Source organism: Rhododendron vialii, chromosome 11a, assembly GCF_030253575.1.
Source record: "Rhododendron vialii isolate Sample 1 chromosome 11a, ASM3025357v1".
In the NCBI taxonomy this organism is placed as follows: Eukaryota; Viridiplantae; Streptophyta; class Magnoliopsida; order Ericales; family Ericaceae; genus Rhododendron; species Rhododendron vialii.
Genome location: NC_080567.1, coordinates 29196093 through 29212309, shown reverse-complemented (window position 1 = coordinate 29212309; position 16217 = coordinate 29196093). Strand labels below are relative to the sequence as shown.

At 38.1% G+C, this 16217-nt stretch overlaps 1 protein-coding gene across 1 annotated transcript; it reads right to left on the bottom strand.

Moving 5' to 3' along the window:
• Positions 1 to 1836: 1836 nt before the first annotated feature.
• Positions 1837 to 10576, bottom strand: LOC131306356 (auxin response factor 1). Its single transcript, XM_058332550.1, has 15 exons — positions 10267 to 10576; positions 9059 to 9542; positions 8105 to 8220; positions 7540 to 7635; positions 7357 to 7413; positions 7026 to 7178; positions 6814 to 6898; positions 5993 to 6083; positions 5732 to 5896; positions 5056 to 5175; positions 4897 to 4972; positions 4435 to 4597; positions 3672 to 4180; positions 2991 to 3181; positions 1837 to 2234 (listed from the first exon to the last, which is right to left on the bottom strand). The coding sequence occupies exons 2-15, from the start codon at positions 9102 to 9104 to the stop codon at positions 2063 to 2065; spliced, it is 2040 nt and encodes a 679-aa protein (XP_058188533.1). The 5' UTR covers positions 9105 to 9542; positions 10267 to 10576; the 3' UTR covers positions 1837 to 2062.
• Positions 10577 to 16217: the final 5641 nt, after the last annotated feature.

The following is a 16217-nucleotide window of genomic DNA, read 5'->3' as shown; positions in this document are numbered from 1 at the left end:
AAGGGCAGATTTTCGTAGTCGTCCCTCTAGTTTTACGGTAGTCTCAATTTCATCCATCTAGTTTCAATTGTCTCAATTTCGTCCCTGTAGTTTGTTTTACGTTCCAAATTGGTAAAATCGTTAACACCGTTAATGAAACTAACGGAAAAAATATGATTAAAAAATTAAGTGCTCTAATTTTCAATTCGATTGAACCGGTGCGAAGATCTTATTTTTTTGATCATTTTATCCTAAATGGTCATAATAAATTTTTGGCTCCAAGGTCTTTTAACGAACACCTGAAGACTCGTTATTTAGTTTCAGGGCTCTCTTAGAGTGCTCATTGAAAGGCCTTAGAGCCAAAAATCCATTATGACCATTTAAGATAAAATGATCAGAAAAATAAATTCGCACCTCTTCAACCGGATTGAAAATTGGAACACTTAATTTTTTAATCATATTTTTTCCGTTAGTTTCATTAACTGTTTTAACGATTTTACCAATTTGGAACGTAAAACAAACTACAGGGATGAAATTGAGACAATTGAAACTAGAGGGACGAAATGGAGGCAACCGTAAAACTAGAGGGACGACTACGAAAATTTGCCATTTTTTTTAAATGTGGGGTGCCTTGGTCATTTTTTTGGGCGCTACTATTTGCAGCTCTTTATTTTCTCCCATAACTCGTTAAAAATTTCCAATTATACTCGACAGTTAATTATCGAAATTGAGATATATTTTTAACATCCAATTACCAAAATATAATATTTTTTTCAACAGCTATTTACCGAAAATGCATGTTCGGCAATTGTTTACCGAAAGTTGAACATATTTTCGACAGGTAGTTATCGAAATATAATCTTGTTTTTAACAACTATTTACCGAAATGTTATGTATAATTTGCAACAACCATTTACTGAAATGTAGTAGGCTATGAAAGAAAATAAAAGGCTGCGAATAGCGGTGCCCATTTTTTTTGCAACCCTTTCATTCGGCTTCCCGGCCACTCTAAACAAGTAAAATTATATTTGTGAAGGAAATTACACTAGTCTGAGAATTTTAAAGTTACCTCCGCTACCAGGAAGGGGTAAAAAAGATTTCCCAAGACCGAGAAAAGGGTAAATCCACAATTGTGTATGAACGAGCAAAACTTGACCTAGTTTTAGGGCCTGTTTACTTGGTCAAAACACAGTTAAGACACATCGGGATCTCACGGTTAAAGCTAATTTAAGCTTGGTCCAGAAGATAATCAAGCAAAGCTTAAACAAAATTTTGAACTTTTCTAATCTTGGACAACCTCTTGTCTCAATATTAGTCTAAGAAGAGGAGCGTCAAAATCATTCCCCTAACTAACTTGAACAAAACTTGAGAAGAACCCAAAATAAAAATAAAAATGCAGACTGAATCATTCACAAGTTCTGATTTCCAAAGCATTGTGAGATCCGCCACCCTGCTTCCCAACTTCTACCGCCAAAAACACTTGTATGCAGTAGACAAACGATTGTATCGTACGTATAATGTTCTTGGCTTTCTTTTCGGAAAAAATTGCAGGAGGCAACGGAAGGAAATTCAGAGCCCATATATTTATGTACAGATGACAATAATCCATAGTCCGTGCGTATATTAAACATCTTGACAAAAAATGAACAAAGTAAAAATAGGGCATTTCTCCTACTACTCAGTGTCTTTAGCTCAAGAGGTAGCAAAGAGCAGACAAACTTTTTTTCTTACCCCATCTGATGAGGGCCCAAACAAGCCACCACAGCACTACGAGATTCCATTAGACAAAACAACAAACAACAATAATGCAAACATATCCTTATCTGGTAAGGCAAAACCCAGTGGACTATACCTCCCTTTCTTTTTTGTCTCACCAGTGTCTTTATTGCATCAGGGCTTAGACGAACCGGCCTTCCCAGCATGGGCTAGTTTCCGCGGGCAGCATCACTCCCCGGCTAAAATACAAAATCAACGAACATTATCAAGGTCTTTCTCCCACATCCATCCGGTTTTTTGTTTTCTTTTTCTTGTTTACATTTCTTTCCTGGAGCTTTTTTCCTCATAGTGCATGGGTGGTAGTACATTAGTGGCAGGGCCCCACGTCTGATGAACGGTCTTCAGTGGCAGCCGCAGCATCCGAAGCCGACTCACATGGTTTGACCTCCTCACTGACAGGAAGTTTAACCTTGGGTGATAGCTTATTTACTTCCTCGTTTGTGTAGATAAAGATCTTCCTCACCATGCTGCAGAACTCACTGAAAATAACCAAGACGATAGAGATAAGAACCGTTAAAGTCATTGAAAAGTGAGGATCTGCATTTCTGATATAATTAGAAACCAGTGTTTCATTTCAAGCATCACAGCAAATCTGTCAAATATACGAATTCCGTTCTCTAATATACAAATGCATAGAAAATGAAACAAATTTCTAATCTCTAATTCAACACTGCTGCAGTTCTCAAAATGATTCTGAGGTCACTTGCAACTAATCTCTAATTCAACACTGCTGCGGTTCTCAAAATGATTCTGAGGTCACTTGCAACCTCATGACGCCTTACAGTTTTTCAGCAAACAGGGTGTAGTACTCCAACGAGTTACCCCAGCTCTTGCCCTTCCGGATTTGAAAAAAAAGTTCTTATACATCTGATGCGAAAACAGTTCTTACACTAGAACCGAACTCTTCTAAGTGCAACTCAAACTCTGTTCACACTTCAACTCAGCCTTTACCAAATTTGGCAGGAGAAACAAACAATGTTTTTCTATTTTGATCGGCTTCGATGAAAATACAAGATCACAATGAGCAAATAAGTATATTCGTACTTCACCTAATGCTCTACTTCAGATTAGAATTCCAGCAAAACTAAAGAACCAGAACACAACCATAAACCAATTGTATAGTGTGGGCATAATGCTACCGAATAATAGGAGTCCAGGAACATTCCCTCCGAGAGACCGAAATGGCATAAACGTTCTAAAGGCATATAAAAGGAGATTAAGGTTTGTCACTTAACTGCCATGGATCATCCCCAACCATCATCATGTCATCTTCATCGTCTGTATAGACAACTTTCCATTTCTTTGCTAATCCGCAAAGTTCGCCTTCAATCTCAAACATTTCCTCCAATTTAAACATCAAATCCTCGTAACTATCCAAACGTGTCAAATCTACAGCCCGCCCAACAGCAATTCCTTGCATGTGTACCTGATAAGAAATATATACATTCTATCAAAACATTCCCATTCCAAGGAAGCATTCTGCTTCCACTTCGAAATTAGAGACCAAAAGGAATTTAGTCAACAAGGAGACAACTGGTTCTCAAGTTGCAAAATTATGTTCAAACTACTTTACTCTTTGCACAGATACAGACATGTCGCTTTCCCAAAAGTTAAGTCATGGACACATTGGAATACGTTGAATTAATAGTACGCAGATATTATTCCCTCATATAACAAAAAAGAAATTATTTATGTCAAATTAGGCAACAAAACAGGTACCAAGACAAATAACATTAGTATATCAATACATAAAGAATATTGACGTATCAGTGCTGCTTCAAAACATTAAGTTTCTAACAATGTCAAATTAATATAGAACAAATTCAAAGTTTCCATTTCCTTCTGCTCTAGACTAATCAATATGAAATTCAGTTCCCTTTTCTCTTATGATATGTTGAGAATGAAGGCCAAAGTACCTTAGTGCAGCTCCGAATTTGTCTGCTTTGCGACTCCTGGGGCAATATCAGGCATGACGATTTCTCAGGTTCACAACTCACAGAAGGGAAATCAGATCTATTAATATTCGAAGGTTCCGAATGCCCATCGGATTCCGCGTCCAAAGAGGGAACTGGCCGCTGCTCAGCCACTGCACCCGATGCTGTGATCACAGGTATAGTTTGTTCAGCAGCAGAATTGTCAAGGAGCTCAATCCCAAAGAGCCTGTAACCGTTTGTAGTGCCCTGTCTCTTTTCACTGGATTCCTTGTTAACAACAGGGGGAAAAGAGTCTGTCCTGGGATCAATTTGGTTACTAGAACAATACATTGGCTTGCAGGAAACTGGGGCCAGAGAATTGTTCTCGCTGTAGCCGTGAGAGCTGGCCTTTGTAACCAAGGAAAATTTGGGCGAAGGATAGAGATCCCTTCCATTTTGCAACTCACAATATGAGAAAGCTGAGGGAGACTCAACCGGGGCCTTCCACATGCCTAATGGAAGATATTCAACATAAACAAAATTCATTAAAAATAAACACAAAGTAGAACTCCAGTAGAGAGGTACTCCCTCTGACCCACAAGTCTTGCTCCTTTTTTGGGAAGCAATCCCAACCTCTTAAGGGGCCATGCAATTAATGTAATCGAATTCAAATACAAATATAAAAAAAACTGCCCCCACTTTCATCCCAAAAAGGAAAGAACCAATAATACGGAACATATCGAGTACTTGACAAACACTGCCATACCTAATACAGAAAGATCTGGAGTTGGTGAGGGCAAAACTGGAGGTCGAGCCCGTTTCCTCTGCAGAGGTTGCAAGCTCGGCGGAGATGCTGCTACTAGTGGCTCTAATTCCCATGGTGAAACTCTTTCTGGACGTAAAATTGATGAAGGTTCATCCCATTGAACCTGAAAATAGGTACGCGAGCATGCTCAACTTGAGATGTACAAATGAAAAGCTAACATATGCACAAACTGCAAATAAATTGAGACAAAATCCCCCAAAAAGTGGTGGGGTGCTGCCTCAGTTCAAAGCAACTACCTAGAAACTACACATGCTTCCCTGTTAACTAAATGCAAAAAGCATTCACAAAATCAAAGATTGTGCTCTCGGCCTCTCATACATAGAAGCATGTAAATGGTCATTAAAGTAGAAGTCACAGTAAATCCAAACCCAATGGCGAGCTCGAAAGAAGAAACATATTAACCTTCAATGATCTCCATTCAGAATTGGGCCATCTAGATGATGGGCTTTCTCCAACACCAACGATTGTTCCGCTGAATCTGCATTAGTATGTACCACAACCATTGGTAAATGTTTCAAAGTTCCTAATTTTGACAAATCATAGGCCAGCTACGCATAATACCTTCTTTCAGGTACTTCCTCGCCCTCAAACCTCATCTTGAACCTCATCCCTACAGATAGCTTGTGACTTCGGGCTTCAAGGTACCTGTTGACACTAACAACGAACTCGGAGCGACTTGTTCTGCCACAAAAATTCAATAAAATCGTTATTTTTCTAAAAAGGAAATTTAGCAAAAGACTTGCTTTGGTTAGTCTATGAAAGGAAATCCATACATCACCAGCAAAAGTTGTGGATACAAGGGAAAAGAAACTCAAAGGAGAACATAACTAAACCTTCATATGCTATATGAATTATTAAAACATATGAGTAAAGCAAAAACGCCGGCACTGTCAAACAAGAAATGCAGTATAATATACAGTAAAAATCTGAAAATCTAAGCATTCCAAATTTAACATACCTAAAATTAACACTTAGTTTCTCAAAAGAGACACTATTAGAAAGCTGACACCAATAGGAAGTATGAATCCGTCAACGAAAATATCCAACATTTATCTCTAGACTCACAACAGTAACAAGAAGACATAACTCTCTTTACGCGGCTCCCTGCTTACTTGAGATACAAAAACTCATACAACAATTGACAGATTGAAAGTAAATACCAATCAGACAAAAACAACTAGAATTATCACCAAAGCAGTACAAAAACATCTCTCTCTGAGCAAAGATGTAAGAGAACCTTGGCCAATAGAAGACAGAAAACAGGGTCCCAGTGGATATAGCATGAGATGCAGTAGCAAGAAGCCCGATATGCATGCTGTGAGTGGATATAACAGAAGACGGCATGTTGTTTGGTTGTCTCATGAGCTTCCTTACTCCTACTCGCAGCTCCCCATTCTCACCCCTACTTGAATATTTAAGTAAAATCCATTAGAATCTTTCATTTGACAAGATAAACAAAACCAAACATGTTTAATACGTTGCGCATAAGAACACTTGCCTCAGAAAAATAAAAGCATCACCAGCAATTAATTTCTTCGCACTAACAAAGACACTCCAGCCAGTTGTGAGTAAGTGGCGCCTGGGTTGTCCTGAAAGCGACATGTTTGGTTTATTTCTACCAATCAATATAAAACAGAAAAAACAAAGGTCACCAAAACTCAGAACACGTTAATAATTACTGCCAACTACCAAGCACCAAAATCCTGAAATCTCGACTAACAAGTACTTTTGTGTTGTTGATGTGCCATGACAATGTCCTTTTGATAACAAAATCATATCCCCAAATGAGAAAGAACAATGTACCGTAGAGAACCAATAAAGTCAAGCAGATCAATTCAGTTTGCAGCAACATTCCAATTAGCGATCCAAACATCTATAAAAAAAAGAAAAGAAAAGAAGAGAGGATTTCTTTTTTGTTGTTGTTAAGCATGTGAGTTGATAACAGAGAGGTTACCCTCAGACCAAGAACCATGAGCCTGCATGTCCACAAACCACTAATGCCATTGAAAGGAAGTCACCGTTTCAAACGGTTGATTACTGATTACAACTCTTAACCAACCACAATCTCAAACAGCCACCTACAATTTTTAGTTTGCAACGGACTCCAGTATCAACATACTTGGTTCCAAAAAAAAGGCAGACAGAAAACCGCCTACCCTAGGAGCTTTAATAAATGGAGGATGAATAATCAGACATATAGTGCACTGAGCAGAGAAAATAAAAGCAATCGGAACCAGGTTGCCTACATTATCAGTAATAGAGTATTTAGCTCCATTGAAATTACTCGCACCATGAAGCAGTAAGTAACAGAATGCTAACCACGAAATATGTGACGAAAGTGCCATTCATTGCCACGAAGATCAGTTGCAACCAGTTCCTGCCAGGGTGGCTGCTGGGACATATCCTGAAAGAGGAAACTGGAAGTCAGCACCAGGCACCAACGACGACGATGGAATACAATATGGCGATTCTTGTGGAAGTCGATGCATAAAATCCACAAAAGCAGACTTAATAGGCAATTTAGAGCTTACCAGTGGAGGCAAGCAATCGTCCGCATGCCTCCGAAGAACAGAAAATCCACCATGTGTGCTTGTGTCAGACGCAGTAAGTGTCTTGCAAAATGAATGGACATTGCAACTTTGAGGTTCCGGAAGAGGTGAATCTGGGCTGGTGACCTCGGTTTGCTGATCCACACAAGGAAATAACAGGAATCAAACCGATAGAAAAGAAATAACAGTATATTGCAAGTCTGTAAGCAGTTACGGTGAATACTGCACATGTAAGCTTATGACGCATTCACATAAGAAAAATCAACCAAAATAATTGCCAATTTTACAACCGATAATGGGGGAGAGAACTCACATCTGCTTCAGGTAAAAGAGTTATCTGCGCATAAACTTCATCTGTTTCCGGGTCAGCCTACAACCCAAGTTGATAATTACTAAGTGAACCCTAAAGAAAGTACCCAAAATTTATGGTATGGCCCAGAAAAAGATAAAAGAGAAATTTAGTCACAAATATGTGCATGATAATGATAATACATACCCGCAGCTGAACATACATTACTTTGCAAAGTATTTTCGCTGGAAGATTGAATGAAGGGAGTTGTTGATCCAATCCTTGATGGGTTGATGCTTTGAGCTGTAAGAAGAACAACAGTAAGTCAGTACATACAGAAGGTGAAACCAACTCGCATGGAAACAGGGAAGGCTATGGATATGGGGTGTAGAGTGTGTGTCAATGGGTTCCACTCAATCTTGGGAATGTTGAATAAGTAAACTCTATTACACAAAGTACCCACATCACTAATATGCAGAAACAGCAAGAACTCTAAGAGAAAACAAGAAGATAAGAATACAACGTCACAACAGAGCTAAGAAAAAAATTACATTAGATAATCCTGCTAATTAACCAAACTCTGTCAGTGCCTCTCTACACACAAATATTGCTCATATATATCAGAATAAATCAAGAAAGAGGAAACATGAAAAGAGGCAAAGCACAGTAAGACTACCCACCACTACAAGGAAAACTTAATTCCTATGATTGCAATAAAATTCACAAACAACCATAAATTGGCATATTTGTCACTGTACACAGACAATCACACCTGTTCCATGTGGCCTTCAGGAAAGTAATAAGCCCGCTCTCCTTCACGAGGAAGAGTAACAAGGGGTCCAGCACAGGCATGCCACAGTTCCGTGTATAGAGCATCCCTTGCAGTCCCTAACATTTAAAAACGAAGGAGAGAGAACTTCAAAGAACATAAGAGGGCAAAGAATATAAAATACAAACAATCTCAAGGGTGCTCTAGTGGCAAATGGATAATTTCTATCTAACACTAAGTATTTGATTCAATCTTACAGTATTGAGCTCATAATTCCTTTTCGCTCATAAATTTAAGGAACTGAAACTTATAAATCTTGGAATTCTTCTAAGACATGGAACTTTTATTAAACTCAAAAAGGGATCCAACTTGGCTCGCATGTGTCGTACTTATATTTTTAAAGTGTTGCTTCCATTGTATGCGAACACATCAGAATACTGAGTACCCGAATTGGTAGGCAAACAACATAGAAGTCATTGAAGAATATGTCTATTGTAGGCAACCACTACCCATGTGGAATATTGAATGTTCCACCTATCCAAGGATCTTGAACTACGGCCAATATTACTCCCCAGTCCATATTGCTAGTCCACTATGGGTATTCCAACTTTTTAAAGAGGTTGGTAAACATTACTTATTTGCTTATTTTGTCTCTAAATTGTTTTGCAAATTGATTCAGACACAAAATAAGCAATTAAGAAATGTTTAGTACTGGACAACAGTTTAAGTGGACGAGCAATTAATGCAAGCCTACTAGCCTACTCAGAAAGTTTACTTGATTTCTAACATCGCCTCGTATTCTCTACTTGAAAAGTATATATAAGGGATAATTTGTGAAAATCTAAACACTTTTTAGTTCAACTCTTCATAGAGAATAGAATTTGAGAACTCAAAATGAACTAGTGAACCAATATTATGGGGTAGAGAAAATTGAATATAATCACCAGTATACCATACCTGTTAGGCGCGACCCTCCAGAGATATCCCCGGCCACACGTTCCATGAGAAGATTTCCCCAATATCCTCAGAGGCCAGAGCTATCAAAATTTCTATGAGATATTCGCAAACTAAGAAAAGCTGCTTCTGCAATAATAGTGGCTGTCGTAGTGGTGAAGGATGCAGCGACTGTCGTAGTGGTGAAGGATGCAGCGACTCAGCCAACTACTAAACACGTAACGAATAAAATCTCCGAAGATGTAGTAATCAGGAAGATCAGTAATAAGTGGATGGCTTCCTAGGCAGCTAATTAAAGACCTCGTTACAAAGATAATGACGATTACTCTTCACTTTCTTGCCTTAAATGCAGCAAAAAAGAAGCTTGGCTTTTCTGGTACTTTAACCGCAGCGTCCAAAGATAGATCACCCTAAAAGCATGAACGTTCACGCGTCGGATGATACGCTCTGAACCTCCTTTACGCTTAAAACTCGGCAAAAAAAATTCCTACAAAATTAAAATCACAAGCTTAGATGCGTGACCAGTAATTATGCCTCGTCACTGGATGCAGTAACATATCGATCTATCTCAGTCCATCTGTATATGTAACCCTATGTACACATTCAGATACACATAAGCGTGCGCGCACACACACACACATGCTTAAAATCACAAGTAGAACGATATACAAGTACAGGTGTAAGGCGTTTGAAATGCAGTGTGGAAGCTAGAGAGAGAAACGGAGATTTCAAAGATGTCTTCATCAATACCGTGAAAAGAGCAGAGAGAAACTCGACCAACATTGCTCAAAACTTGCATAGGAGAATCGAGATCAACACCAGAGCCAGGCCTGACTTTTCGAGGGCCTAAACCAAAGATCAAATATGGCCCCTTTTTTGTTGGACTTATTACCAAGTAAGGAGGCCCCTAGAGCAGCCGCGCCTCGAGCTTTAGCTCAGGGCCGGCTCTGAATCAACACTGATAATAACACAAAGGTGGCTATATGCTCGATTTTAGGGAATTAGAAGCAAGTAGCTCAAATATACTTCCGATCCAAAAAAAAAAATACATAAACACATACACAAACACAAAGATGAAAAGTAATATCAAGAGGTGGAAAGGAGTCAAAGCACCAATTGAAACAGAAGAGAGATGGAATCGAAGCAGCGTATAATCAGCTATAAAGCGAAAATGGAACGGAAATGAAAACGACAATAACCAGAGCAGTTACCTAATACGGCGAAGTGATTGGTCCCGTGATTGTGAGCTTGGGAGAATCCGCCATTTCTGTGGCAGCAGAGAGCTTCGGAGGTTGCTGAGACATGGCCAGATCGGTCGAAGCAGTTAGGGTTTGGGAAAGGTAAAGTTACGTGTCGTGAAGTAGATGAGAGAGAGAGAGAGAGAGAGAGAGAGAGAGAGGGAGGAGATGAAACGCTGGTCTTTGCCTGGTCGAAGCCGACACGACCACTGCAAGTAAAATGTGTTGTTTAAAGCAATTACCATGAATAAATCTCGATTTTCTATCTTGTTTCTCTTTCTCGGTACACTTGAATGATAGACGCGTAAATACGTGGTACTATCAACCAGTATGTGCGTATGTGGAAGGGAACGAGGGGAGGCCTGCTCTGCCTTAGGCTTTGTTTGGAATCTAACCATAGACGCGTAATTCGTGGTACTATCAACTACTGCGTATGTGGAATGGGAAGGCCCGCTGATAGCATCTCCAACTCATCTCTAAAATTTAAAAATGGAGAATGAATATGACATATTGAGGTGAGATTTTATAATTTATTCGCATCTTTTATACTTTATGAGAGAATCTAGGAATAAACCCATCATAGTTTAGAGATTTTGACTTCAAAATGAGAGTAGGGTTTCCATATTAGGAGATCCAAAGGTCTAAAAAGTATGATGGGTCCCTCCTAAATTATACCAGCATAAAGTGTAAAAAATGAGAATAAATTACAAAATCTCCGTCTAACATGTCACATTTGTTCTCCATTTTGAGGTTTTAGAGATGGGTTGAAGATGCTCTTAGGCTCTGTTTGGAATCTAGGAGAAGTGAGGAAAAATAATGAAAAGTAAAAAAAAAATTGTTTACCATTATTTGATTTTATAAGAGAAAGATAAGAGAAAATAATAAATTCTAAATTTGTGAATAGGGAAATTTTCCTCTTATTTCCTTCTCATTTTCCTCCTATTTCTTTTTATTTCCTTTCCGCTAAGTTCCAAATAAAGCATTACATTTTTCGAGTCAGAAAAATGTAATATGAGTCGTTAACCATGCAAAGCTTGATGCTCATGATAAATATATAAAAAATCAAGTCAATCAGAAATCGGTAACTCAGACAACAAATTATAAATTACATTTGTCCATAGTATAATTTTTAAGACATTCACAATTGTCTAAAAAAGGTGGTTAGTTCACCAAGTTACCAAAATCCGATCGATTTGATTTTTTTTAACAAGTTTCTTTTGCACATCGAGCTCTACATAAAGAAATGTTTAGATCACAATATTTAGCTCAGGATAATATTGGGCACATCCACTACGTTGTGCCTAAGGCACATCAGGCCCCCACGTGCATTTATAAGCAAAAGCAAAATTAGCATGATAAATAAAAATCTCATACTATTCAAAGTTACGAGTACAAAATTTGAGAATGAGATCGTGAGTGGAGGATCATACATAAATGTTTAGCCATCTAGGGATGAACTTTCTACTTATTCCCTCTATTCATATCTCTCCACGTTTTTTTTGTAAGGTCCATCTCAGAGTCACGAACATACTCCAAACTTTTTCACCTCCCAAATCCAAAGAAGAATATGTTTGCAATAGAAATAGTTTGATCGAATATCAATCAATATATGAATAAGTTGTATTTTGACCAATAAATTGTAAGGTTTAAGTTCACACTATATCTACCACATTTTTTACCTAACAAACTTGCATCGTGTTCATATGTCTTTTACTATCTAATCAAACTAATCTTTTCCATAGATATTGTTCTTTCTGCATTTAACAAGATGAGCGATTCGGATCGAATCTATGGGCCGGAAATGAGCCGACAAAATAATACTAAGAATGAAGAGATGGTGTAGGGAGAGGAGTGCCTGAGCTTGTAGCTGCTACTGTTTGCTTCTCGCTCTAGGATGTGTCTATGTCTCTATGGTGGACTTAATTAGAGAGAGAGAGAGAGAGAGAGAGAGAGAGAGGAGGGGGCTGCCAATGAGGGACGTGGACTTATTTATAGCGAGAGATTTCTTTATTCTTATAATTAATGAGAGGGGGCCGGCGATAATTAAGTGAGGGCGGCACGCATCCAGAGGATAATAGGGGGGATGATTAGGGACGAGAGACAACTTGCAAAGTAAACAGCGATCGAAAGCGTGCCCCGATATCCCTACAAGCTCCCCAATCCTGTGTACACGCGGCAGCAAAAGGGATTTAAAAAAAAAGAAGGGCATATAAGTAATACTACAACTCCACTACTAGTTTTCTGATTAAAAAAACAATAATGGAAAGGAAAATAATTTTCACATTTTTTTATTTATTTTTATAAATGTCCCCCACTTTTTTTTTTTTTTTGGGATAAATACGCTTCACTTTTTGTCATTTAGTAAAACAATTTTCACTAAATGACAAAAATTAAGGACATTTATAAAAAAAAAATGCTTTGTGTTGTTTACTTTTGTGGGGGAGCATCTATTTTCACAATCTTTAATATTGTGCACACCCATCCCCTAAATACACTCTAATATATATTCCGTACATGGATCCGAGTATGTTCGGTTTGGTTTTTGAGGGATTTTTTGGGGTAATTAGTTGAGAGAGATAAAAAAAATTTATTAGGAACCGTGCGCGCGCAAAGAGAGATATTAGTTTTTGAGACCCAAAAATGAGTAAGCATTTATCCAATCCCATGTCTGAGTAATAAAATAGAACGGATTTGCTTAAAATTCTGGTAGTTGTCTAAATTTTTTTTTTTAATTTAAGATTTTGGCCATTTACCTTTTTGTAAGTCCACTAAACAAAGCAAGCTATTCGAGTTTGAGCTTGTGTTCGCTCGTTAAAAGCTGTTTGAGATCGATTTGTTACATAAACAAACCAAACTTGAACATTTTTTTTAAGCTCGTTAAAGTTTCAAACCAAACTCAAAAAAACTTCTACTACTCGGCTCGGTCATCTTACGAATTATAAAAAATTTAAACTACTCGAGATCGGCTTGTATTTGGCTCGGCTAAAGTTTGTTTAAGAGTCAGTTTTTTATATACTCAAATTTAGCTTTAACATATTTTTGAAGCTCGTTATGTTTTTGAACCAAGCTCGATCAATCACCTGTTTGGCTTGTTCATCACTCATACCTTTTCGTGGGGCTATCAATTGTGATTAGTGTGATTATGTAGATTCTGTTCGATTTGATATAATTCAACTAGTTATGTTCCTCTACTCGTTAATTTATTCATACTTCAGAGCAAGCTAGCTCATTCCTTCTCTGCCTATTTCCCCCATTTGTTTTATAGGAACTTAGGGCGTGTTTGATAGGAGGTTTGGAGGGGAGGATTGGATTAATAATCCCATGGGGTTGTTAATACCTTGTTTGGTTAGGTTTTTGTAGGGGGGATTAGTTATCCCATGGGATTGTTAATCCCCCAAAATGGGGGTATTAGCAATACCATGGGGGGGGGGGTGTTACTAATAATCACATCCCCATGGGATTGAGCAATACATGCTTAAAAACCCACTTCAATCCCAATCCCAATCTAATCCTAGCCAAAACAAACATGTTATTTACAATCCCTTCCCATTCTCAATCGAATCCCAATTCTAATCCCGTGCAAAACAAACATGAATAAATAATTCATCTCCTCATTAATAATCCCACCTCATTCTCAATCCCAATCCTAATCCCATATCATTACGAATCCCCTTAAAACGAAATCTGCAATCAAACACGCCCTTAATATTGTGAAGTTTTTCCCCGACGTTTATTTATCGCATCTTAAATGCCTCGGAAAATAACTGCAAATAATATAGAAATGCGACCAATGAACATGAAACAGTGGTCATTCGATGTATCTCTCTATTTTTCGAGAGATTTTTCAGTGCCGAACAGGGTATATCCTACGTGGTACCTGCTTGGCGCATCCAACCCGTCCAATACACTTTTAGATGGTTTGGATTGAAACCCTCTCTCTCCTCTCACCCCAACACTTTCTCTCTCATTTTTCTCTCTCCAAATCTGAGCCGTTCAAACACGAAATAGACGGCTCAGATGCGTGAGCGGGCACCACGTGATACCCGCTTGGCACTGATTTTTTTTTTCCTATTTTCTAGTGTTTGGCGACCTTTTCTAAATGGGTGGGCATTTGTATGGTTTAGCGTATCGTGATATTCCAAATGTGTTGTCACTGCGTTATTATACTTGGTATAGTCAAGATTCACCCTTGTCTATCCCTCCGACCACGACCATTCTCCGGTCTCCTCCGACAGATATACTAGCAACTATCGCTGGAAGTGAAATTGTGACAATATGTGCATGGGGTGTCGACATATAGAGAGTGATTAGCCATTCACTATATTTATTTACTGCAGTTGATTATTGACTTGCGCGTAATTAGGATACATGACACTGAGAAGTAATTGTTTCATTTGTTGACACAATTTAGTTTGTCGGGCTATTTAAGTATTTCTTTTAAACTATCAATTTAATGTGATTCAATCGCATCCGTAGTCACGTATTATACCGTGTATAGTTTCTTCTAAACTACCAATTTAATGCGATTTTACCACTACTTTATTATACAAAACTATGTATAGTCAAGGTTCAAAGTTGTCTCTCTCCTCCGACCATGATCATTCTCTTGTCTCTTTCGATATATATTTCAACTAGCGTTGTAAGTGAAATTGTGTCTGGGTTGTGACATTATGTCTGTGCGGTGATACGCACATAGATCGGTTGCTATGAAATAGATTTACTTGTTGCATTTGATTCAATTATTACGTGTAAGTAGGATACAAGAGACTGATATGTATTTATTTTTATTTTTTTCCATTTGTTAATACAAACTAGTTTGTCAGGTTACCAATTTAATGTGATTCAATCACATGCGTTGTCACTACCTTATTATAAGGTTCACAGTTGTCTCTCTCTCTCCGACCATGACCATTCTTTTGTCTCCTTTGATACATATAACAACTATCGCTAGAAGTGAAATTGTGTCTGCTTACGACATTACATATGTTCATGGGGTGATATTTACAGAGAGTGATTGTTACGAAATATATTTACTTATTGCAGTTGATTCAATTACTTACGTGTAATTAGGATACATGACGCTGATATGTAATTTTTTTTCTCGATTATAATCCATCGCCACGCAAAATTTTTTTTTTGTTGCTAAATACACATCTCTCTCCATTTCATAACTTTCCGTCGAGAACCAATGTGTCCGTCATAAATTCGGTGCTCTACGTGCACACCAAGTTCCACCCCAGCATGATGAAACCAAACACCTGCACCTTTTGTTGCGCTAAAAAAATTGACTCAATTCATCTAAATTAAACTGAAGACTTGACTATTTTTTTAACCTCCTCGCGTCGAATTGAAGGGTTTTGATGATGGATAGTTAAGGACTAAAGGTGGCGTGGGGTAGGACGAGAAGGGTTAACATGGTTGGAATCGGCAGATGGTTGTGGAGATGGGTGAGAGAGAAAAAAATTAGTTAGTGCCCATGGGGTACCGTATGATCACTCCAACAAAAAAAACTTTTAACAACGAAATGTGGTGATGAAATAAAAAATTCGTCACCAAATGATACATTTTAGCGAGGAAATGGTATTACGTCGCCGAATTGGACCTATTTGGTGAGAAAACCCATATTTTGTCGAGTTGTGGGTTGTAGGGCTAGGGAAGGAGGTAGATGAGCTCCAGTGACAAGAAGTTTTTATTTTGACATTTATGATTTTGTCCCCAAGAAAATACTACTTAAAGCAAGGGATAATTTGTTTGGTGGAAGCCTAACAATTTAATTAATAGGAAGAAAAATACAAACATTTTATATCACTATAAAGGTAGAGAGCGCCGGCGAAGAGCGAAGACCAAAATAGGCCCAAGGAATAGAGCTCAAAGCAGTAATCTATAAAATACGAAGGACACAAACTATGCTATCACCGAAGAAG